The sequence below is a fragment of the Oreochromis niloticus genome, linkage group LG2, assembly GCF_001858045.2.
Source record: "Oreochromis niloticus isolate F11D_XX linkage group LG2, O_niloticus_UMD_NMBU, whole genome shotgun sequence".
NCBI classification, from domain to species: domain Eukaryota; kingdom Metazoa; phylum Chordata; class Actinopteri; order Cichliformes; family Cichlidae; genus Oreochromis; species Oreochromis niloticus.
Genome location: NC_031966.2, coordinates 8,817,501 through 8,842,956, shown reverse-complemented (window position 1 = coordinate 8,842,956; position 25,456 = coordinate 8,817,501). Strand labels below are relative to the sequence as shown.

The following is a 25,456-nucleotide window of genomic DNA, read 5'->3' as shown; positions in this document are numbered from 1 at the left end:
GGAGGGCACACACACACACACACACACACACACACACACACACACACACACACACACACACACACACACAGTTAGAGGATGAAACTAAACTGTGTCTTTCTGTCTCTCTCTGTTGCAGTTAGAGGACGATATAGTCGCTCGCCCAAACTTCTTCACCACCATGAAGAACTTTGCGCTGCAGCAGCCGTCGGAGGACTGGATGATCCTGGAGTTCTCTCAGCTCGGCTTCATCGGTGAGTCGCAGCGCTCGACTCCATCAAGGGTGGAGGAGACCCCCCCCCCCCAGACGGCAGAGGAGCAGAGAGGAGGTTCTGTTGTTCATTCGATGGTCATCTCTGAGAACTTCTCTGTGTCGTCTTCTTTTAGCTTCTGAAGGGACTGCAAACAGGTGAACAGGTGTCCGTCCAAACACCTGAAACACAGTCTGCAGTTACAAACACACGGTCAGCACAGGGCACAAAGTGTGTCGCTGCCAAACGCCTTCGACAGCCAAGTATTCTGTGAGTTAGCTGGTTTGATAAAACGTAACACCTCAGTCAGAGATGATGGGTGGTGATCCTCTCGCTCTGTCAGGCTTCACACAGGCTCAACGACTGGTTGGCAGACACAGGGGAACCACTAGAGCGATGTACCCCGGCTGATAACTGGATCAGGTTATCGTTGTGTTACTTTACATAAATACATACATTTTTCGTGACCACAAGGTTTTTATTTTTATCGCAAAGCACTTTGACTTTTACATGTGCTGCATAAATAAATGATCCTTACTTACCTACTAGGGAAAAAGGTGTGTTCTCCAACCGCTTGGAGAGTGGTTATTGGAGGTTGCTGCCTATCAGTGAGTGAACGTGACCAGGAAGTATGCAGTGAAACACCTCTGGTTTGAAAAGAAGACAGATTTGTCATCATTAACTACTTGCTAAGCGAAGTGTGAAAAGTGTGACACAAACTGAATATGCAACATGTTAGCAACCAAAGCAATCAGGAGGAGGTTTTTAGCCAGAGACCAGAGGCTTCCCAGGGGTCGAAATCTCCGGTCCACCCCTTTTAAAGCAAAGCGGTGTGTTTCACATGTCCTTTCACTCTTCCTCTGTGCCGCCTACTCCAGTCAGAGACATTATCAAAGGAATTGTTCATAAAGATTTATAAGTAGCATAAAAAACAGCAATAGAGCACTGATGAAGTAGTGTCTAATCCTCTGCTTTCACTGGTTATTACGCTTCTTGTTCTAGTCAGTTTGTAACATGATGTCTGTACATTGGAGCGCTGAGACAACACAGGCTAGTTCAGGTCTGACTGTCCCCATAAACAGTCCACAGACATGAGTGCTGCGTTAATCAGTGATGTAGAACAAAGTGCTGCATGAGTCTATGGTTAAAATGTGATTGTAGGCTAAAGTGCTTTGAGTGGTCAGTAAGATTAGAAAAACACCATAAATGCAAATACATTACATCTTTAAAAAGGCTCTCAGCCTTCCACTTACTCTCGTTTCTTTAATATTTTAAACTTATAAGTTGTAATTAGCACTGATGGATGCTTTTTATTTTCAATAATCGTAGTTTCTCATCCTGGGCTGACATACCGGGCTCTCCTCGTCCTCCGCCTTCTTCCTTCTTTTTCTTTTGCCATTTTTCTGTTTCAGCTCTGATGCCAGTCCTTTTCTTTGTTTTGAGTCATAGTCTCGAGGGAAATGCATTCACCACCTCGCTGCCCAAACCTCCGTTTTTTTCCATAAGCCGTGTCACTCTAAATAAAAAGCCCTGCCTTCTGTTTCTCTGTCGTCAGCCAGGTTTGCTTCAGTTGCAAAATCCTCCTTCGCTTCTCTCTCAGGCCGGATTCACACGTAGGTGTTGCAGGCCTGATGTTGCGGGGGTGTCTTTGCTTACACGATCATCATATTTAGGTTTAATTAGCCGTTAGCGTGATCCAGACTAGCTGACTGTTAAACTTTATTCCTGTACCCAAGAACAAGAACTAGCTCATTCTCTCAGGACATCCTCCGCTGAGAGGATGAGAATATCGTGATTTGAGTTTGATTTGAACAGTGCTTGCATTTTAAAAGTTAAACTTTTCTCAACTTTTTAAATGGAGCAAAGCGACAGTTCTGCAGTTCAGCACAGCAGCGTGTGACATCACCACGATCAAAACAGCTGGCTGGAAAACTCTGGGGCATGAAGAACAGACGCTCTGATGAAGGACAAGAGGAGACGGTGACTATGGTCGTGTCCAAATTCATGGGCTGCGTCCTCCTGAGGACGCAGTAGTAGGCCGATTACGTCACAGCGACGCAACGAAGGCTGTCCAAATTTGTAGACTCCTCCAAATGCAGCCGACAAATGCGTCCTCCTTTTCCCCGAATTTGAAGGATGGGTCGGGTGTGTCCTTCGTGGTCCAACATATCCCAGAATTCATAGCATGGCCCAGCCAATTCCAGTTTTCAACAATGGCGGCTGCTACTAAGTTTTTAATATTACTCTTATTAATCTTTCTGGGTCACAAAATAAACTTTTAACATATTTTCAGGCGATATTGTAGCTGTGTAAACATCAAATATCTGCTCGGTTTATCAAGACATCACATATTTGCAAAAATGCTTCGACGTTTTCGGAGACATCTGTTACCCACCAGCTTGATAGCTAGCCGAGAGCTCAAGGGTCACTGAAGCCGCCGAGAACGGCACAACTCCCAGCACATCATTTTCAGATCACCGCAGACTTTCGCTACTCAGGTTAAACGTAATATATAAGTCACTTAGACAACCTAAAAATGCTATTGTTTGGCTTTTTTCAGTGTTTTATTTGTTCATGAGTAAATCGGTTTGGCTGAGATTAAAGTGATTAGATTAGATTAGATAAAAAAAAACTTTATTAATCCCCCGGGTGGTTTTCACACAGCTGAATAAACGTCAAACAGAAAACTGATTAAACAGAAGTGTGAGACGGTCGAGAATTTACGCCAGTGTCCTGTTATATTTTAGATAGCAAGGAGCAGACGGCCGAGTTTATTAAACTCCACCGAGACAGCGGTGACGCAAATCTGAAGGCTAGACCGTCCCATTTCACAGCCGTTTACTTCCGGCCTACCCGACCTTCTGAGGACCCGGCCCACGTAGACCGCGAAGGCCGGGTCCTCAGGAGGATGCAGCCCATGAATTTGGACACAACACAAATAAACATAAGCAAGAGGAAGAGGAAACAGCTGGGAGAACAAGACAGCTGAACTAAATCAAAGAAGAAGACACAGGGGAGGACAAGTGAAAGCAGAGTACAAGGAACAACTGACTTTCAAAATAAAGCAGGAAGAATGATAACCAAATGGGGAAAACACATGAATGGACTTAATACTGGAGGACTGACACAGTAGGATGAAGCACTGAGGGAGAACTAAACTCTGAAGCAGGGGTGTCAAACAGATGGCTCGGTGGCCAGAATCAGCCCATCAAAGAGTCTTAATTTGGCCGACTGGACAGCTATGGAAAATTTTTTTTACAGCTTCTCATACTAATACTGGCATTTCCATGGTCATTCAGACACCACCAAAGTAAAGAAGTAACAGATTTCTGCTACAGTTGATTAGTTACCTCAGGGATTAAATGTGTAATTAAACTTTTTTACATTGATAGAACGACTTTGACTCATCTGGCCCGTTTAAGCTCAAAGTGGGCAGTAAAACAAGTCTGACACTCTAAAGCAACCAGGAACTAGGAACAGACTAAATACACTAAAGAACAAGCCAGGAATCAAGGCCAGAAAGATGCAAAGCTCACAAATACGACCCAGGACACGACAGCTGAAGCCAGCTGAGTCCACGGTAACGGGAAGCACTCGTGCCGGTTGTCCTGCTGAGCTTGTGGAGAACATACTGAAAGTAGATCAGCTGATGAATGCAAGAATATCACTGCAGATTTTTTGCAGTCTCATCTTAACTATTTCCCACCAGATCGGCACGATGTCAGCGAAGAGCGATGACATTGTGCCGTGTCATCGTGCGATGACATTGTGGAGAAAGATTTCATCAAGATATAAAAGTGATGGAAAACTGATATCAGGGAAAAGTGAATCTGAGCATGAAGAGTGGCTACTGTTGGGTTTTGAAAAGAGACACGGATGTGAGCAACGCTTTCGGCCACGCTGACCTCGTTTTATTTTGGTCTTAATTTACAGAGATTTGCTTTAACACGTCTCTCCTGGTTTCTTTTCAGAACAAACATTTTAAATTATTTTGGTGGGAAAAGTTAAGATTCCAGTCAATGTAAACATGAGTGATGTGTAGCTCAAAAACATGACAGGGAAGCTTAAGTCATGTCTGTGTAAACTGACCAAGAGCCAGTCTGAAGTTTTCCAGCAATAAACAATAAATATTTAGCTTTGGTTTTTGCAGACCAGTGTAATTAATACTGATTCATACATATTCACACATATATAGGAACAAAAGTTACCAGAGAGCTTTCAGGGATTGAGAGGCCAGACAATTTCTACGCTGATGGAGGCCGGACGTTTCCACAGCTTCTAAGCTTCGCGATTGAGGCGGCGATGGAAGCAGTGAGGTTCGCTGCCTCTGACAGGATGTGAAGCTGATTTCCAGTTTCCATCTGACTCATGAATTAAATCCAGCAGATTAATTGAGGCATCAGCCTGCATCTGATCTGCCTTCTAATTATTCTGTCAGGTCTAATCAATGAATTCTTCCTGGATCCAATCAGCCGACGGCGGCACGTGGAACACCGGCGTTATTTGCCTGGAACCAGAGTCAGGATTTATCCTCAGAACTGTTTCCAGTGCTGACAGATAGGCCGATGTAACAGAACCTGAAATCAGAGAGATCAGAGGTTTCGTCATGTCAACACGCTCGGTAATTAAATCCTGAAGCTGCTACCTACTAATCGTGTATTTGTGCTGAAAGTTCAGACCTCGAGTGCCCAAAAAGTAAACTCTTCTTCCTAACCAGAGCCGCCGTTAATTCGCTTCGACTGATGGTTGATCAGGACTGAAACAGCTGCTGAGAATAATCCATCTGTGATTTAATGTGATAAATTCCCATGGCCCTCGTAGCTCAAAGAGCACGGAAAACCTGAAAGTAAATTTATATTATTAAAAACAATTAACAGAAAGAAAAAACACCTAGAAATAAGGACTTCCATGGAGATTTATATCAAAAGACCTGACACATAAATTAATTTCAAGAAAATCAAACCCAAGCTCAGTCTTTCCAAACCAACATAAATACATAAACATACAGCGGAGGTGGACTGAGGTAGAAGGTCTGTCCATAATTATCTTTATCCAGATCCAAAATCATCATAACTCACTGAATTTTTACCAGGTTTTCTGAGTCGGGTGTTTTCAAATGCTGCACATTAAAATGGGAACAAACAACATGCTAACCCCATGTGGACAGTATCTGTGACAGTTCTCGGATATAATGTTAAATTGAATATTACAGTTCTAAATCCTGAGCAAGATGGTGACAAACGCACGTTTCACCAGCCAATAAGTGAAAACTAAACAGTGAGTAAAAGTCAAAAACATTACAAAGCAAAGCGTCGTGAAGATGCCAGTGTCAGACAGATGCCGTGGACAGTGAGCCAGAAAAATGAAACCAGTCCTCAACCGGTTGGCAAGTGGTTGCCGGGTGAAACTGGTCGCAGAGAGTGTGCTACACTGAAAACCTCCTTTTGATTACTTTGGTCATTAGCAGATTCCCACAGGGAAGACCAGCTTGTCTGAAAACACGCTGAGCAGTAGTGAAACTGAACGTTGACCTTGAAAGTAAAAGCATAATTTTTACATTGAAAACAGAGGGTTGCCATTTCAGGCATCACATGTTTCAGTTTCACCGCAGCTCAGCGAGTATCTGGTGAATGTTTGCAGATGGCCACCTTTCCTGACTCACTGAAAAGGGAGTTTTCCTTACCACTGTCACCAAGTGCTTGCTCATAGGGGTTTATGTCATTGTTGGGGTCTTCTCGGTATTGTTGTATGGGCTTTATCTTACAATATAAAGCACCTTGAGGTGACTGTTGTTGTCGTTTGGCACTTTATAAATTAAATTGAACTAAACTGAATTGATCTGGTCAGTGTCTTCCATACAAACAAACTACATACCACTTTGCAACCAGTTTCTCAGAGTCCAAGACAACAACCTCTAGCAACCACTCATCAACTAGTTGGAGAATGCTCATTTTCCCCTAGCAACCACAGGTTACCATGGGGTCACGGGCCCATCTTCAGGCTTGCCTGACTGATTTCGTAGCAGCTCCCAGCAAACACTCACAACAGCTCAGGGAAGGCAAATTTTTCCTTAATGACTGATGGTTGCCAGGCACTTACCACATGGTCTCTGAGGATTCTGCATTCCTTTTAACGGCCACAAGGGGGCAGCTCCTGTCGTTGTATAGACACTTCTAGGAAACTTGTCAGGTCCTCTTCCCTCGGTTTACCTCGCTAAACACTTCCCTGATGAGTCCAGGTGCTCAGTCCTAGCTTCAGGTCATCAAATGAGAAGAGAATAGAAAATGTTACTGATATTTAAAATTATGTTCATTTAGAAAAGAAGATTATCCAAGATACGCTCTTTGGCAAACATCTTTTGATTGACATGTTAGCTAGCTGTAAACACAGGCCGGTTCAGTGAGTTTAAACTTAATTTTTTAATTTACAGCATCTGCATTTAAAAAAATCATTAAATCAGTGCTTTATGACACTCCAGGTCATAAAGCACTTTTCAAAGTGTCTTTATTTCTGATTCCTTGGTATATAAACACTGTAGCAGACAGTGTACCTGGCCAGGTCCATCGGGTTAACCTGATGGGACACTTTTTCCGCTGTTTTTCTTCTCTCATTCTGCTCCCTGGTGTGCGTGGACACCATAAGAAGCAAAACATCCAGAAAACAAGCCAGATCTGACAGACAGGAGCTCATGAAACACTGCAGGTTTCTGCCTCCTTGGTGTGATGTTGCTGGTTTTGCTGCAGAAGCTGTGTGAGGTGATTTCAAACCACTTGTTGCTGGTTGTTGTTTGGAGGCAGCGACAGTGGGTGAGCGGGTGGAGGGACAGCGAGGTGCATTTGATTCCTCCATCACCGGTCCTGAGTAGTGACAGGCCGAGCACTCGGGGACCTATTAGAGAGGAGTCTGGTGGGACGACAGCGTTGCTGTGTAGCTTAGTGTGTTTAAAGAGGGAGGCTGGAGATGAGCTGAAAATGTCAACACTGACTTCACAGACACAACACCATCTTCCAACACAGAAATAAATTCAAACACAGTGAGGCTGCACCAATTCCCAGTACCAGATAACGCTGGATTATTTTGAGTTTTCTTTGAAGGTTGTCTGGACTGTTTCTTAGACCTCGGCCAACTCGGAGTTCTGATATTTCTACAGTGCTAGGTGTAGCAGGATATTTCACTACTGTATGTTTGCACTGTGGGTAAAATTGTTCCTACATTACGTCTGTGTACAGGGACCAACATAAAAATTTCTCCTGATGTTCTGATGCTTTGACTATTTCTGCTGCAGTCTTTTTTTTTCTGGTTCGGATGCAGACGTCTTCATTCTCAGTGAAGAAGAAGACATTATGTTCATGAACAGCTCCACGTGAAGTGTTTGGGTATCGCTGAATGTGACTACAGAAACTGCTTGTTGACCACAGCTGGCTCTATGTCAGATTCTTTCTTCTGACTTAAGTATCTGATAATAAATATCAGCAACATCACACAGCTGCACAAAACTTGGAGGATCAACAAAAACTTTATTCCCATCTCGTGTTTTTGCAGCTGCATCCTCATTGTTGCATCATTGCTTTTCTACTGACCCTGAGTATTTGTGATATTGTGCAGTGTTTGGTTCTGTTTTGACTTCATTATCCTCGTGATGGTAATAGTGATAGTGTGACCATCGGTGAGCATCAGTACGGCTTCATGCTGAGAAACAGAAATACAGACGTGATGTTTGCTTTCAGAGTTCTGATGGAGACGTTTAGAGAAGGTCAGAAGGAGCTGCACTGTGGATTTGTGGATCAGAGAAGATGATTGGCTGCTGAAGTGTGGTACTGTGTGAGGAAGTCAGGATGAGAGATGGGTTCACATTGGGGGTGGGATTACATCAGGGATCTGCTCTGAGCTCCTTGTTTGTAGAGGTGATGGACAGGCTGGCAGATGAGGTGGGTAGGACTCTCTGTGGACGCTGATGTTTGCAGACGACACTGTGATCTGTAGAAATAGTATGGAGCAGGTGGAGGAGAGCCTGCAGACGTGGAGGCATGAAGCAATACAGAAAACAGGGGTGATTTGTGACAGAAGGTTATCAGCAAGAGTGAAAGGTCAGGTTTACAAGATGATAGTGAGACCTGCTCTGATGGATGTCTTGGAGATGATGTAGGCTGGGCTGGAGATGTTAACATGCTCACTGGGAGTGAGCAGGATGGACAGGATTAGAAATGAGTCCATAAGAGGGACAGCTCAGGAAGAGCGGATATACCGGAGCTGCCTGGCAGGAAGAAAAGAGAAAGACCTCAGAGAAGATTCATGGATGCAGTGAAGGAGGATGTGTGAAAGAGGAGGATGCTGGGACAGGAGGCGATGGAGACAGATCATCCACTGTGGTGAGACCTGAAAGGAGCAGCTGAAAGAAGAAGAAGAGGAAGTGTTCTGCTTTTGGGTCCTCTCCACATTAAGCTTGAAACATTGACAAATTCCTTCATAAGTCCGGTTAAGCGTCCCTAACAGAAATGCTGATGCGCAGTGAAAGTGGATTTGTACACGTGTCGGCGAGTCTGAACGTTTCTCAGGAAGCACGATACAGCTCGGTACAAAAAGCTGCCAGGCTTTGCTGAAGCCTTCAAAGTGAGCCGTATTGTTTTGATGTGTTAAATCCTCTCGCTCTTACTGTCCCCCATTTTAATACAAAGCCTCGGGACTAAATTGCTTCGCGGGATCTCTGGAGGAACGTCAGTATTTATCCAGACAGATCCGTCTCCGCGGAGACGCTCTGCAGTCATCGGAACGCCGCCTCCCTCGCCGCCTCGTCTCCGCTCCAGGCGCAGCTTCTCCATCAAAAGAAATTAAACATTTTTACTTGTGAATTATTGATCGTGCTAACTGCAGAGCAGAAAACAATCAATTATCATTATGTGTGCTATGAAACCCCGAGGGACGCAGGAAACAATCCAAACGGATTTATGTTCTTGGCTCAACAGGAGCGTCAAAGTTTTCTGATGAAAATCTCTTTAACGCTGTTATTTAAGAGTGGAGCGTGCTGTAGGTGAGGATACACTCGTGTCGCTGTGTGTCTGCGCTGCACGGGGACATCATTAAGCGAAATCCTCAGATGTAATCCTGCTGCTGCGGGAGGCTGATGAAACTGTTGCTTTGTGGGTCGTCTGACAGTGAAGTTAATGAAGGGGTGAGAGTCGCTCTGTGCCTTCATCACACGGCCTTTGTTCTCTTTAAAGAGGAAAAACTGTGTCGGACAACAGAAGGTGATGAAGAGCATCCAGCTCAGGGACACGCTCGCATCAGCCTCTGATAATAATGGAAATAATGAGGGTAATTAACACATTAAACCAAACAAGTCCAATCATTATTTAAAATTAAAACATGATGCGGTTCAGAAGTGTTTGCATGATTTGTGGCTCCATGTGCCACTAAATTTAGTTTGAAATTGTTATTTATTTATTTATGTATTTATTTATAATGCATGAATAACAGAGAATAAGCTGATATGATGTGCTTTCATTATTTCGGCAGGTGTCTGTGGGCGTTCGGTAAAAGCACATCAACACAATGCGCTCACTAAACTTCTTGGCTGTGAAAGTAAAAAAAAGTTTCTATTCAAATTTAATTTATGCCTCAGGTCTTAAAAAGACATCATCAGAGTTGGAGGATCTTGAATATTTTAAAGCTTTTAGAAGCCCAAACTTTTCATGTAGCATCTGCCACAGGAACACCGAGACGGACAGTTTCTTTGAAATATTTTCTCACATCATAACGGATTTTAATCATGTGCTCAACAATTGGATCTCCGGACAGATTTTATAGTTTTTGTCACATTTGCTTTGCTTACATTTTTTCCTCATATCCGCAAAAACGATGATTGTCTGATTAGTTACGTCCGATGTGATTAGCTCTTTTAGGGTTCAAAGATAAAATAAACAAAAAATGTAAATGATTATTTCTTCTAAAAAGGTAAAAAAAAGAATATCAAAACCTGTGTGAAAAAGTAACACCTTGTTAAAGTATGAATTAACTATGATTAACCACATTTTTTGGAAAGCTGAGCTCAGTTTCACTACATACCCAGGCCAGATCACTGCTGGATCACAAAATCGCTTAAATAGAAACTGTGTGACAAAGTAAAGCAGACTAAGAGATCTCAAAAAGCAGCACATCATGCCACAATCTAAAGAAACAGCTGAGAAACAAAGTCTCTGACATCTATCAGTCTGGAAAGGGTTACAGAGCTAATGCTTTGGGTTTCCAGTGATCCGCAGTGAGAGACATTATCCACACATGGAGAAAACCTGGAACAGCGATGAAGCTTTCCAGGAGCAGCCGGTCTTCCAAAATTACTCCAAGAGCGCTCGACTCATCCAGGAGGTCAGAGAAGAACCCAGAACAAAACTGAAGCACTGCAGGCATCACTCGGCTCAGATAAGGTCAGAGGTCATGACTCCACCATAAGAAAGAGACGAAAATAGCCTCCGTGGGAGAGTCCAAGGAAAAAAACACTGCTGAGCAAGAAGATCACGAAGGCTCGTTTCACATCTGCCAAAAACATCTGGATGATCGCCGAGACTTCTGGGAAGATATTCTGTGGACTGACGAGACTGATGAGACCTGGAAGATGAGTCCCGTTACATCTGCATCAAACTAACAGCATTTCATAAAAAGATGACAGCGACAGTCAGACATGGTGGTGGTAGTGTGATGGTCTGGGCTGCTCTCCCGCTTCAGGACGACTTAGATTTTGTCACAAATCTGAATAAATGCGAGTAAGCATTACACCAAACCAAGCTATCATGACTGAAGACTTCACATGAAATTAGCCTGTTTATTTCTATGGGGACTTGCTCATGCTGCTGGTTCCTCTAGTGGACGTTAGACGTACTGCAGTCACTAACCAGCAACATCCAGCACTGAGAACTGAGGCTACTATCAGCCAGAAAAAAACAGGAAATAGCTTGGTGTTAGCTTTGTTTGGAAATCTTGAGATTGATGTCGTTGTTTTAACAGCATGCCGCTGTGTGTTAAGCTGCTCCAGAATAAATCAAAGCAGAAGAAGAAATGAAGCCGAATGAGAGGCAGAAGCAGTCGGCAGTGACGGGAGGAGGGAGGATTTGTAGCCGGTGTTTCTAACATTTCCTTCAGCAGTCTGTTTGTTTTCTGAATGAATCGGTTACAGGGTTCACGTGTCTTTAACGGATTTTGGCAGCGTTTCGCCTCCTGCTCCTGCTGGCTCGTTCGAAATTTGATTTGATGGAGAAATGATAGCGAGGGCTACAGAAATAGGAAGAGAGATGGAGGTGAATGCAGAGAGAGGCGTGTGTGATGGAGAACAGCATGAGTCTCATCTCTGAGGTGGATGATGTTGATTTCACACCTGGATGTTTGTGCTCGTCTCTGACTGTCTGAGCATCACAGACCTCCTCCTCCTCCTGCTCCTCTTACGTACCTCCGGGCCTCCCTCTGGTGCTCGGCTGCGACCTTACGAATCCTCCCTGACCCTGAGTCGCCTGCGAGCAGCGGCTGCTTTAATAAATTCATCAGGGTGAAGCTGACTCACTGAATTAAATCAGACGGAGGGAGAGCTGTGGCGCTGCGGGGCTGCTCTCTAATTCAACTGTTTGAATTTGGGTTTTGCATTTGCTAAGTTTAGCCTCTCTTCAGCCTCATTCACATCTGCAGGGGGTAGTTTTTTTTCCGATGCCTTGTCGAACATCCGACCCTCCAGAGGCTCAACTGTCCAAATGGATCAGGGCGGAGTACAAGGGGCAGGAGCGTGGCAGAGCTCTCTGCTGGCCTTTTAATTCGCCCTCGTCATTGTTTCAGTCTGTGGAGACTGTGCGGCTCACTTTCTGACCTTTCGTTTGTGGAGAAGGTTTCCTTCAGCTCAGCCTGACTCTGCAGAGAAAACAACAGAAACAAGCAGACTGAAGAGCTGAGTGACGAGAGGTTATTTCAGGCAGCTGGATGAACTGGACAGTGGCAGTGGCATAAAGCTCCAGCTCCTCTCATGCAGCGAGGTGAAGTAAAAATGTGATAAATCTGAAGGATAAGCAACCCCTGCTGCACTATTCTGACATGCCCTCAGATTTCAGAGGAGCAGCTGAACAGATACTAACAAGATAATTATTGAAAATAAACCAATCAGCAATCATCAGGCAGAGAGAGCAAGGCTGCTTTAATTTTGAATAGCACAGCTATTCGTCTGTAAGCAGCAACTCGCCCACCAGATACCAAAAAGTAACCAAAAGGAACAGCAAAGCAGCAATGATTCCAGTTTTTATTTTAACTGGTATTTCCCATTTAGAGTTGTGGTCAGCATTTTGTATCCACTCATCAACGGCATGAATATCGTTGTAATTTGGGCTTTTAATGAGTTCTTGGAATGGCTGTTTTTCCAGGGTGGAAGGATTGTACAGCAGCATGTTTAATGATTTGAGAAAATCCAAAATAAATTTGTTTTTTTTTTAAGTCATTGATGATGGATGCCATGCAATCAATCCACCCTGGAAAAAGAACCATTGAAACATTAAAAAACCCCAATAATTTCCATGTTTCTCATGTGTGTAATGTGTTTACGGTTCTGTGGTTCGTTCTAACTTTGCGTTGACCCAAGTCATAAAGAATTCGGGGAAAGGAGGAGTTGCACTTTTTACATAAGCTGCTTTCAAAAGTTTCTTTTCGTAGTTGTGGAAATACTTCTTTGTTATGACAGCTTCAACTTTAACACACAAAATACTACCTACAGCAATACACAACCCAACGCATCTCTCAAATAAATGAAGGAGTCTCTGTATGTCAGTTTGTTTTTTGCCTTTGTAAAGCACTTGGTCACTTGCATTTCTGAAGACCACTGGAAGAGGGTTCACATTCAGGTCATTTCAATTATATTTTGATTTCATTATGCAGCTCTTTAGATCACATGCAGAATTGTAAAATATTGTCACAGGTGACCGTTTGGAACGTTCCCACAGATACAAAAAATTAGTCTAGAATGTTCTCATAGATTTAAGAAAGAGTCTAGAATGTTCTCATAGATCAAAAAAGACCTAGACTGTTCCCATAAATTCAAGAAAGAGCTAGAATGTTCTCATAGATTACAAAGTAGTCTAGAATGTTCTCAAAGAGTCACAAATAGAGTCTAGAATGTTCTCATAGATTAAAAAATAGTGTAGAATGTTCCCATAAATTCAAGACAGAGTCTAGAATGTTCTCATAGATTAAAAAGTAGTCTAGAATGTTCTCAAAGACTCACAAATAGAGTTTAGAATGTTCTCATAGAGTAACAAAAAGACCTAGAATGTTCCCATAAATTCAAGAGAGTCTGGAATGTTCTCATAGATTAAAAAGTAGTTTAGAATGTTCTCATAGAGTAACAAAAAGACCTAGACTGTTCCCATAAATTCAAGAAAGAGCTAGAATGTTCTCATAGATTACAAAGTAGTCTAGAATGTTCTCAAAGAGTCACAGAGTTTAGAATGTTCTCATAGAGTAACAAAAAGACCTAGAGTGTTCTCATAGATTTAAGAAAGAGCCTAGAATGTTTTCATAGATTCAAAATGTCTGCTACTTGAAACACTGTGAAATATGTTTATTAGTAAACCAACTAACAGAACAAATTGAATTTGTTGGTATTAAGTTTTCCGGCATGACTCCCCACACTATTAGCAAAATGAGTGAAAAACAAAAGAGACCGAATAACTGGAAGGATCCACTGTAATTCTTAAAAAAAATATGACCGATGTCTTGTTTTAGCTGCCTCAGCTAAGGTAGATCATTATCTGCAAAGGGAGTACTTTTACTTCTGTATGTATTTCTTTTTTCTTGTTTTCATACTTTTTTTAATTTGTAAAGGAATATTTTTAGTTTGTACTTTTGATTCTCGTGCTAAAAATAAAGAATCTGAATACTTCCTCCGGGCATAAGAAAACAGAGCAGCAACATGAAATACGAGGATCAAATTTAAGTATGGCACTGATGAATGACAGTAAAGGTCACTGCTCCATCTTGATGTGTCGCTGCTGTTGTGACCTCTCACCTCTGACTTTCTTGCTGCTGGATGACGGGAATCAGAGCTTTTACACTGTCCCAGAATACAACCAGCAAACTGTTTCTGAATCACTGCATCTTTTCACTAACATGCTTTTTGAGTGCAGCTCTGTTGGGGAGCTCATTACTAATCTAAATATCTGAGTGTAAGTCAAAGAGTTCGATGAAGCATGAAGGGCTTGCACTGAGCTGTGCTTCTCTCTGTGCAGGTAAGATGTTTAAGTCTTTGGACCTGTCGCTCATCGTGGAGTTCATGCTGATGTTCTACAAAGACAAACCCATCGACTGGCTGCTGGACCACATCATGTGGGTCAAAGTGTGCAACCCTGAGAAGGATGCGGTGAGTGGATACAACAGAAATCATCAAAAAAAGAGGAGATCAAAGCTGAATGAAGGGTTTACCATGATATCTACTGTATATAAAACAATATCAGCCAGAAAAACAAAAAACTCATACTTTTAACCACTCACATGTGCATCAGCAAGATAACAGCAACACAGGCTTCAGATTGTTATTGTCCCTTTACTAAATGAGGCTGTTTTGTTTCTGAGTGGCACCTGTGTCACACTGTTAAGCACATCATGTGTTAGCGGTCCGGTAGTGGGACATATTGGTCATGAACAAGTGATTCACGTGTTTTTGCTGCCTTTGTGTGATTTTCAGTAAGAATGTAAACTCAGCTTTGGCGTTACAAAGAGTGTGTGCAGTGTTTCAGCTCAGTCTCCAGGAAAAAAGTGAAAAAGTCACAGTTTGATTTGCTTCTGTTGATGGACACAAACTCCCATGACTGAGAAAACAGAGCTTTGAACAAAGTGGCAGCTGTTTATTTGAACTCAAAGCTGTTTTTCTAAACCAAAACCTTTCCAGTGGTAATTAATAACACACTTAAAGTGTGAAATTCAAACTGTGGTCACATGAATTTTTGGAAATAAATGACTATATCCTGGTGAGGAGGAGGAGGAGGGGTGTCAGTGGGATTAGTCAGAAGACTTAGTTTTACTTTGTTTTCATTGGCTGATAACTTTTTACTAACAGGTTAAACATTATCTGGGTTAAAAAAAAATACTCCTTCACAACAGTTAATGACGCTTTGTATTTTAGATTTTTCCTTTCTTTATGGTTTATTTTGCTTTGTTTTATTACCGTTTAGTTAACTTTTAGTTGTAAAGTACTAAGGGCAAAGTTCAAACTAAAAGTGGTTAACGTCTCCTCAGTGAATACTTGAGCATACCCGTTCCCTCGTTCCTTACTAACAGCAGGGTGAGTTGTGCTTCCAGCCTGAGAGTAAGCGGTTCATCGTGACAGCGTTCGTACTGCAGGGCTGCTGCACGCATGCTTTGTAGTCGAAGATTTGGGAGGATTGTGTGTTTGTAAATGTACCTGTTTGCATCTCCCCCCTCTCTCTCTTTCAGAAACACTGTGACAGGCAGAAAGCCAACCTGAGGATTCGGTTTAAGCCGTCGCTCTTCCAGCATGTCGGCACCCACTCGTCCCTGGCTGGAAAGATTCAGAAACTCAAGGTAATGACTGAGCGTCTCTCTGAGCGCAGCTGTATTTATATCACGGCGGGAAATGTGCCGCTCTGTGAGCCTCGTGTTCCCGAAGACGACCACAAACACCTGTTAGCAGCAGATACACGGAAACGTCCATGAATATAAAAACTTATCAGGAATGTTTTTCCAGCTTGTCTTCCTGTTCCTCCCGTCTTATAAGGCCGTCTCTCTCCTGTGTTCCTGTTTCTCTTGGTGTGACCCTGGATAGTTGCCAGACACAACATACTGTGTAGCTCAACACAAGCTACACGCTACATACAGTTTGATCCTGAAACCTGGACGCCCACGAGCCACTCGTGTGTAGATGCTCGCTGTCCTGGCTAATGGCGCTGCTTCACCTCGTCAGCTCTCATTAACACTGCAGTCAGAAACCACTTTGTCATCACCGTGCAGTAAACGTGCAACCTTGCTGCCTTTGAAATGGTTGCTTCAAAGACAGAGACCAGGTCTACAATCATTTGCAGTCAGTTGCCGAGGGTTCATCTCGCCTAATAGGAGGCAAACTTTCTGCAAACAGTTGCAGTCTGGCTTGGACCGGCTGCAGATCACATCAGTCTGAATGAGTCTTTGTCAATGAGGGGACTCGACTCTTCTGGTTTCCAGCTGGTTGTATCCTGGTTATACTCCTGGGAAGGTTGCTGAGCTCAAATGTAACAGCTAAACGTGAATGTACACAGCAGGCATGCGACTTTCACCTATTTATGGCAGTTAGTTGCTGTATTATTAGAAACAGATGACATGTAATTGTTAACGGGACCCCATATTATTACAGGTTTTAGTGACAGTTCAGGCATTTTGCAGCAAAAAATAAGTGAAGTCAGATAACTTGATCTTATTGGATTAAACGGATAGTTTAACATTGAGGACATAATTTACACTTTAAAAAGATGATAATTTGCAATATATGTTACTACAGTAATCAATATGTCAGAAGAACTGTTAGGAAATTGTAATAACAGTGAAGTACTGTGATAATATTTGGTATTGTGTCTGGTGATTCCCACCTTTAATAAACTGACGAATGTCAGAAAACTGCCGTTGTCTGCATAAACACAAATCCATATTAACTGCTTACCTTCAAAATAAAACCAGAACCTCACAGATGTGAAGCATAAATTCAGAAATTCCTCCATGAATCGTGACGTAGTTACTGCAGTCGTTCAGCAGCCTCGCTTTAATACAGGAACGTAACCAGAAAACTACCAGCTGGCAACCAGTCGAGCCTCATGATGATTTCTTTTTGTCCTTTTTGCAGCATGGTTAACATCCTGTTTTTGCTCTTATTTCTGAATCAGCTCATAACTTTACTGGAATTGAGCTACAACCTAATTTCCAGCCCCATCCAAATTTCTTAAAATATTTATTTTCAAATAAAGGATTCTTCTCAAAAAGGACAGAAATAACCCAATAAATCAAAACAAAACAATCGGATCCTGTTGTGCCTGCAGTCTGCTGCAGTGCACCGGCTGACCCTTTAAGAAGAGTTTGGCACAAACGTCCTGTGAATGTTAATCTTTGATTTGTTGTCATGTCTGTTTTGGTGAATCTCAGGTAGACTCACAGCCACGCTGTGGAGCTGCTGAACAAACGGTACTTATTTCATCTGTTTCCAAGGGGCAGGCGACATCTTTCAGTCTTGTTTTAGTTGAAGATTCTTTATCATTTAAGCTGTAATGAGGCAGCATGGCCACCCGTGGTGTCATTTCAGATTATTTTAGAGATTATTCTTATGTTCTAAAGCTCAGCTCTGAGCCGGACGGCCTCAGTGTGAAAACATTGAGTTTCCTGAGCTTGAAGCGGGGTGAGGTTCAGTCCGTGTTCAGTCCAGCGTCTCTGGAGAGATGAAGATTGAAAGCCTCTGCAGTCGGTGGCAGCTTCGCTTCCTGCCAGCAGCTCGGCCGGAGCGCCTCCGCTTAATGCCTCTGATTACTGTGTTAAGCGCGGTGGATATTAGCCCGCTGACTGGTGCTGCAATCTGCTCTAATCAATTGGATATCGATCCGGCCGCCCCGTCCCAGAGCCTCCTCGCTGTGGGGATAGAAACGCAGAGGCTGGCTGCATGGGGCCGTGTAACTATGGAGGCTAACTCCGCTATTACCCTCCAGCCTGAACTGTTCACCGCTTCAGAAAGAAAATCAACCCAGAGTTTTAAAAATCAAAGTCATAATGGGAGGAATTGAAGTGGACGTCAGATTTATTCGACTGTAGAGTCGTGTAATTAAGAGGGAAAATTAAGTCTGGAGACTTGTTCATGGATGAAGGCGTGAAAATAACAAAACTGATTCAGAGTTTTATTTCTCCAAAGTCATTAAATGTCTTGAGTTAACCCCTGACCTCTGCTTGCAGAGACTTTAACACTCAGCTGTAACGGTGTTTGAGTTTGCTGTATAAGGACTCAACACTGAACAAATATCTGTTCACTGACTGTCAGCAAGAATGACTGAATTATTTCTAAGGCCAAACCGTTCCTTTAACCGGAGTATAAAATCATAAACAAACTTCTTTCAGTCTGGAGCTCCACCAGAGCAGCTTTGCATGATTCACAGTTCAGAATCATCCTTCTGTATCTCACACCAGACTTGCTGCAGCTCCTCGGGTCATCCACTGTTTGAAACAAGCTGGTTTAGCTCCACCCCCTTTAAGAAAATCTTCTTCTGATTGGTTACCCCTCACACACAGCCAGAATAAATTGCTGAAGCTGAGCATTTAAAGCACCGTAAAGCCTGACCTCTGACCTCATTATTATAAACTTTGTCCATGTTTAATGTGAACATCTTCTGCTAGAACAGCAGATCTATGACAGGAAGTACTGAGAAGCAGAGCAGGTCCACTTTAACATCTGAAAATAGGAGTTTCTTATAAGAGAGTCTCAGACATCACCAATCACTTGCTCTTTTAAAACCTGATATTATGCTGAGCTGTAAAAGTTATAAAAAGGAAAAGCTTCAGATTTGAGTTTCTCTTTTATTATTTGCTCACAAACAACAGAAACGTTATAAAACCCTCCTGACAGAAATGTGACAGGTAGGGTCAGAAAGGCAGAGCTCAGACAGAAAACCTCAAATCAAGCAGAATAAACGATAAAAATATTCTGACAGATCATTCAGCGGATGAACAAAGCCAAAACATTTCTCACATCACAAACAGCAAACTGTGGATGGGATGTGTTTTAACATCTGTACTCCACAATGTCTGAGAGAACACAGTTTCATAAACAGGACCACAACAAGACAAAGTCACACAACTGTTACACAAACGCATCAGCCTCTGGGGGTGAAACCAGTGATGAGGCACCAAAAGCTGCAGTTCCTCTAACCTCCACCAGAGGTTCCAGCAGCGAGTCAGTCCCCATAGACTCCCAAGTTAAAACTTTACAGCAGAATTAAACATGTTAACAGCCTAATACACAAACTGGTTTGGTCTCTGTGGATAATTTAAACCTTCCACACACCACAGGTGTGAGTTTAATTATGTCACCACTTTAAAGTTGTATTATTAGGGGCGTGGCCTCTGTTGGCGGCTGTAGCTGCTAGCTGTCTGCTAGTTTACACTAGGGCTGGGTATCGTCACTGATTTCTAGAATCGATTCATTTCCGATTCACAAGGTCCCGAATCGATTCGATCCACGATTCGATTCGATTCGATTCGATTAAATTCGATTTGAATCTGGGAAATTTTGACAGTCAGAAATATTATAATTCAGATCAGTACATTGACATATTTTTGTATCTATAAAAAGGAAGCTGACACAGGCAAGACTTTATCAAAGGTGTGAGCGTCACAGCAGATGCCTTTGTGTCAAAGTAGCTGAAGATAAAACACATAAAAACATGAAGGTGATTTTTCCTGGCCTGGGATTTTATAAAAATATTCTGCAGTACATCAAAAACGAAAGAAAACCATTAATCAACATATGAACATTACCTCTGATGTTACAGCGGTTTTATTAGAGACACTAAGCGTTTTGCATTTTGCATAATTTTAAAAAGTTTAAATTTGTTCAGTATTGAACGGCAGAAATTAGGTTTTCTTTTCGGAAGTATGTAAAACGAAAAAAAAAAAAAAAAAACAGCGGCCGACAGCGCTGTAAACAACAGTAGACTTGTGCGTAACAAGCAAGCGAATAATGCAGAAAACAGTACAGAGAGAGAGAGAGACAGAGCTGTGCATGAAGTGTGACTTTATCGTGGGTGAAGCAAAACAGTAAAAGTCAGAGGGAATTCATGACGATGTTTATGTGAAGCGTAGTTTGGATCGTCTTTTGCTGCTGGTTCACTCAATATTGTTTGGAGAGAGATAAAACTAACAGCTTTAGAATCAGCGCAAAAAGGGCGTGAACACAAAGCGCGGACCTGCCGAAACATCAGAATCAGCGAGCTGTCGGCTTTCAGCCCCGACCGTGTCCGTGCAGTTGTTGTGCCAGAAAGTGATTGCCGTCCGCGGGAACGCGCGCAGCCGCTTAAAGCTGCAGCGCCCGTCGGGTGAGAAAGGCGACATCTCACTGATTCTGATCCGCGGGTCGCGCTGTGTGTTTACGTCCTTGTGCAGAATCCGTGTACCTGCTCTCATTTACTGTCTTAGCTGTTTGGTGGTTGTTGAAATTTTGTGAGGTTTCACCTGAGATTCTGGCGTTTCGGGCAAAATAAATTTATATTAAAAAATCGATTCAGGATTTTAATGAATTGATTTCACGTTATCCAAGCCAGAATCGATTTTAATCGATGAATCGATTATTAAAACCCACCCCTAGTTTACACCTCAGCTAATCGAAGCCCCTGAATAAAATGGCTGCTGTGAGGTTACTGTACTAACAGACCGTCCGAGAAGTCTACGCTCCATTTTTAGGATTTTATTTGGATGCTACTGAGTGCTAATTAGCTATTTAGAAATCTGTGACTGTGGATGTGGACAGCTTCCTAACCAGGTTAGCTGGATTAGCTGATAGCTTAGCACCACTTCTGGTTCTACAAACCCAACATGGTGGTGGTAAAAACGCTGACATTGAGGTATGATCGACAAAGTACTAAGTGACATTACAGTGGTTACTGTGGCAGCTGGGGATGAAGGACCTGGACCACTCCAATGCTCCCCTGCAGGTAACACTAAAGAAGCAGATCACACCTGTTCCAGCTTTTTGAAGGTGACCAGCAGAATTTACAAAGTTGCGCAAACCTGAGCAGCAGTCGCTCTGCTTGCCTCTTCCCTCATTACTGATCCTGACAGGAGTCAGACCTGCAGCTGCTGCTGTCATTTCACCTGTAACAGAAATATTTGGTAATGAAATGTTGGCCACAGAGGGCGCTGTGCCTGCCAGTGCATGTTTATCACAGAGAGTAAAGTTATTGGAGTGTAGAAGCATAACAGACATGGAGCCTGCTCACACTGAACTTATTCTGTCAACAAACTACATCAACGACATAGACGCTGTATCCACGCTGATGTGATGCCTTTGTAAAACTCTCTATGAGGAAGAATATCACATCTGTACTGATATGGGCTGGGTAAGGTGTTAGTGAAGGATGCCACATCATTTGATGAGAGTGCAGGTTTAACTGCTTCGTTGCCTTCATTCTTTAAACTCCAAAACTAACAGAGGTGTTTATTCTTCTTCATTAGATGAATCTTATTATTTCTACTAGGGAAACGCTCTTGTTAATAATCTGAAGGTGGAAAAGGTTTTGTGAATATTTCATGTTTCATCCATGATGAGGTGGCATGGTACCAGAGTGGCAAGGCTGGATTTTTAGAGCATATTGTGATCTAATAAAGGCTTTGGATTGAATTAGATCCTGATGGACTGAGTCTGTTTTCTTGCTGTTTGTGTCTGTGCAGTTTCAATCCTATCACATTCTCGTTTTGTTGGCGGCAGTCTTGCGTTATGAGTTTAGGTTCAGAGGTCGGTGCGTGGTCACTCAGTGCTGCTATTGAATGATATCCAGAATACAAAAAGTCTCTGTAAGTGCACCAGAATAGCATGACATCATGCTTCTGTTGCTCTTCGGAAGGGTTTCTGCACTGAAGCGAAAGTGGATTAGTCATCAAGGACAGTGAGCGCGGCTGGCGATGATACCAGCGGTTCGAATTATCTTCTGGTCACTGCACAGCGGCGTCGGCTGTGCAGTGATTCAGACGTGCAGCTGCAGAAGCATCCAGCAAGGCGTGACTTCATACTGAAGAAGTGCTTTAGTCATGTGATGTCTGTTTGTTTGGGGTTTTTTTAGGATAAGGACTTTGGGAAACAGACTCTCCATAAGGGTCACGCCAACCCGCTGGCGGAGGTGACGACCAGCCTGAAGACCTACCAGCACTTCACCCTGGAGAAGGCCTACTTGGGTGAGGACTTCTTCTGGGCCTTCACCCCGGTGGCGGGGGATTTCATACGGATACGATTCTTCACGCCTGTTCGCATCGAGAGGTCAGTAACGAAGGACGGGATAGGGGGAGTACCACAGGTTGGAGTCTTCCCTCCGACCCTGCTGCTCTTACTGAAATATCACCTCTCTCTCTTTCTCTCAGGTATTTCTTCCGGAGCGGAAACATTGAACATCCAGGAGACAAACTCTTCAACACGTCAGTGGAGGTTCTGCCGTTCGACGTGAGTGTTCAGATACAGTTTTAATGGGCGGGGCATCCTGGGGAAGCCTTAAAGTGTCCACATGCTTCTTTGCTAGCTGTTTTGGGTAAAAGTATAGAAGTTTAAAATCTTTTAGATGTGCTTACTTTCTTAAAAGATCATTTCGGTGCAGTCCAGCAGAGGTTCAACTGAGAACAATCTTTATAGAGCTTTTCAAAATAAAGAGAGCTCACCAAATCAACGTGTTACCCCTCTTCACCCACTCATGTGGTGGCTAGCAGCATCACCTCTCCTCGAGAAAGGCCAGGGTTTGAATCCAGGCTAAGGCCTTTCTGTGAGCAGGTTGTTCTCCCTGTGCTTCCTCCAGCACAGTTCAAAGACATGCGTCGGGTTCAGTTTAATTTGGTGTTTATCTCTGTTAGCCTGTGATGGCCGGGATAGACTCCTGCAGCACTGAATTGGATGAGGTTTTCAGTTAATGGATAGATGGGTGAAATTTCTGCTTTTTGACCCAGTATCCATCACAATGACAGCAAAGGATGAGAGTGTAAAGTTAACATAGCCTTTACAAACATCAAGGACGAGGCAGGCAGGCTGAAACAAACCAGAGTAATCCAGGAAGCCCCTAACCGAGAGATTAATTTCCATCTATAGCAGGAGACCATATCTGACTCTGCCATGAGTGCCTGCTATAAGTGAGAACAGACTCAGTTTGTGGTGTGTGGAAAAGGAGACAGAGTGATGGATCACTGCCACTTTCTGTCTGTGGTCGACTGTAAAACGAAGACTGAATGAAGCCAAGAGCCTCAGCGGGGCGGAGAGAGGTGCGCTGAGAGGAAGAGGAGCTCCTACCGAGATCAACAGGAGAGATAAAACGAGGAGAAGAATCAGCACACGCTTACAGGAAGCTGAGCACACAGACACGTGCAGACCGGAGCTGGAGGAGGGAGGCGGTTGCTGCAGTAATGCTGACCAGGAGCAGGAAGGGAGGAGGAGGAGAAGGAGGGGGTGGGACTGGATGATGGCCCTGAAAACTGCAGGTACACGCCAGAAAACGTGGCTGCACAAAACACGATTACTGCTAAATTTGTTAGAAATTTCATCGTCCATGCTGCGGCTGCTCTCTGGGCCGAAACGTGTCAAAGTGTGGTTTGTGAGGCTGAATCGGTTTAGTTCATATGAAGCTCATCTGTCTGTTGTTGTAAAGGCATCAAAGGGCTTCGGCTTTTCTGTGTATCGAGGTAATAACACAGAGAAAACCTGCAGTCGAGTTTTATCATTGCATCATCACCTAAGAAGAGTCCAAAAATGATCAGTCTTCTTCTGCCTCCATCTCCTCCCATCCCAGCATCCCCCTCTGTCACACCAACCCTCTGCATGACCTCCTTCACAGCATCCTATCTGAGGTCCTCCTCTTGTCCTCCTGCCTGGCAGCTCCATCAATATATCCCTATATGCTCATCTCCACCCGTTCCACCCGGCCTGCCTTCTTTTCTTCACCTCTCGTGATTTGGATGGTTGACCCCACGTATTTACACTCACCTGCCTCCCTCTCATTCACACTTCTCTCTTTTTGTCATTTGTGATTCAAACATGATGTAAATGTGTCAGTGGAGCCGTCAGTAATTGAGCTGTTCTGATAAGAGGATGATGGAGGTGAGCTGAAAATAATTAATTTTAGGTGAAAAGGTCATTGAATTATCATATTAATATGTATGTAATGTGATCATTTAAACCGTTATGTCGAACCGGCGGTATTGTTTGGATTATTTGAGGCTGTAGGTGTGAATAATCGCTGTGACAGCTGAGAGCAGATAAACTGATGTTGGTTTAAATGTCAGTGTGTGTCTGAGGCAGCGTCTCCATTCAGAAGTTCATTAGCAGCCGGGACAGCGTCTCAGTCTGTGCGAGGACAGGAAACAGTGCAGGTGTGTGCGCACATGGGAACGCTGCAGAGCCTTTATGAGTACTGTTACTCCGGCACAGGAAGCACGAGAAACAGCAGCAAGATTAATGAGTGAGCAGCTTAAAGTCAGAGTTTTCACTGGTGGATCTCCTTTTACCTCCTTTTACCTGGCTAGATCACCATGGTAACAGGTGTGAAGCACATGTGGAAAGTGCAGAGCGGGTGATGTGTTTGGGGTTTTGGTGGCAGTGCTGATCAGATGCACAGTGAGGTGTTGCTTTAGTCGTATTTCACTAACAGCGACACAAATGGCACCACAGTCTGTTTAGCTGCGCAGTTTTTAAAAAAATATCCTCTTTCATTTCTAATGCTGCTCTTTCTTGTGTCGCCTGTACATTAACTTCCTGTCTGTTTTCTCTGAGTGTTTCCGCCTGTGTCTCGTCAACGACTCGTGTTTGTGTTTCTGTTCTTGTTGCTTCTTCACAAAGCAGGAACTCCAGCGACACTTGAGGGAAGATGAACAACTTTAATAATTGACCAACGCGTTTCGGCTTGTGGCCTTCATCAGGGTCATAGTAAAACATTCTAAAAAATTGCTTAAATACAAGACAGGAAACAGAAAAAAATTTAAAATTAACCAGTCAAAACTTCATAGATAGGTCAGCTGACATATAATAGGTAGGTATTGGTTAATTGGCTAAGTCACGACCAGGTAAATACCGGACTAGATCATTACTGATGAGGAGGAGGGGGGGGGCTTTATCACATGCAGAACTAAAAATGTAATCTACATGATACAGTGCCCATGCAATAAAATATATATAGGAGAAACATCGCCCTCTTAAAGATCGAATTAATGAGCACAGAAGTTCGATCAAAAGGAATGATTTAACCAGCCCTGTTGCAAGACACTTCAATGATAAACATCCAAATTCACCATTATTTTTCCTAGGCATAGAAGCCATTAAACTAAACCAAAGAGGTGGCAATATAAATTTTATCCGGAAAAAAAGAGAAGCATTTTGGATATTCCGTTTTAAGAGTCTGCACCCCAGCGGTATGAATGAGGATTTTTCTATCAATGAGTTTTTATGAACTACACTTTTTGTTTTTGTTTTGTTTTTTTTGTTTGTTTGTTTGTTTTGTTTTGTTTTG

At 43.1% G+C, this 25,456-nt stretch overlaps 1 protein-coding gene across 1 annotated transcript in view; it reads left to right on the top strand.

Annotated features, from left to right (window-relative positions):
- mgat4b (alpha-1,3-mannosyl-glycoprotein 4-beta-N-acetylglucosaminyltransferase B) overlaps positions 1–25,456 on the top strand; it is a 112,621-nt gene that overhangs the window by 76,128 nt on the left and 11,037 nt on the right. The window contains exons 8-12 of the mRNA XM_019363497.2: positions 119–233; positions 14,477–14,607; positions 15,681–15,788; positions 22,043–22,236; positions 22,338–22,416. Of these exons, the coding sequence (XP_019219042.1) occupies positions 119–233; positions 14,477–14,607; positions 15,681–15,788; positions 22,043–22,236; positions 22,338–22,416 (627 nt within the window). The remainder of the gene's footprint in view (positions 1–118; positions 234–14,476; positions 14,608–15,680; positions 15,789–22,042; positions 22,237–22,337; positions 22,417–25,456) is intronic.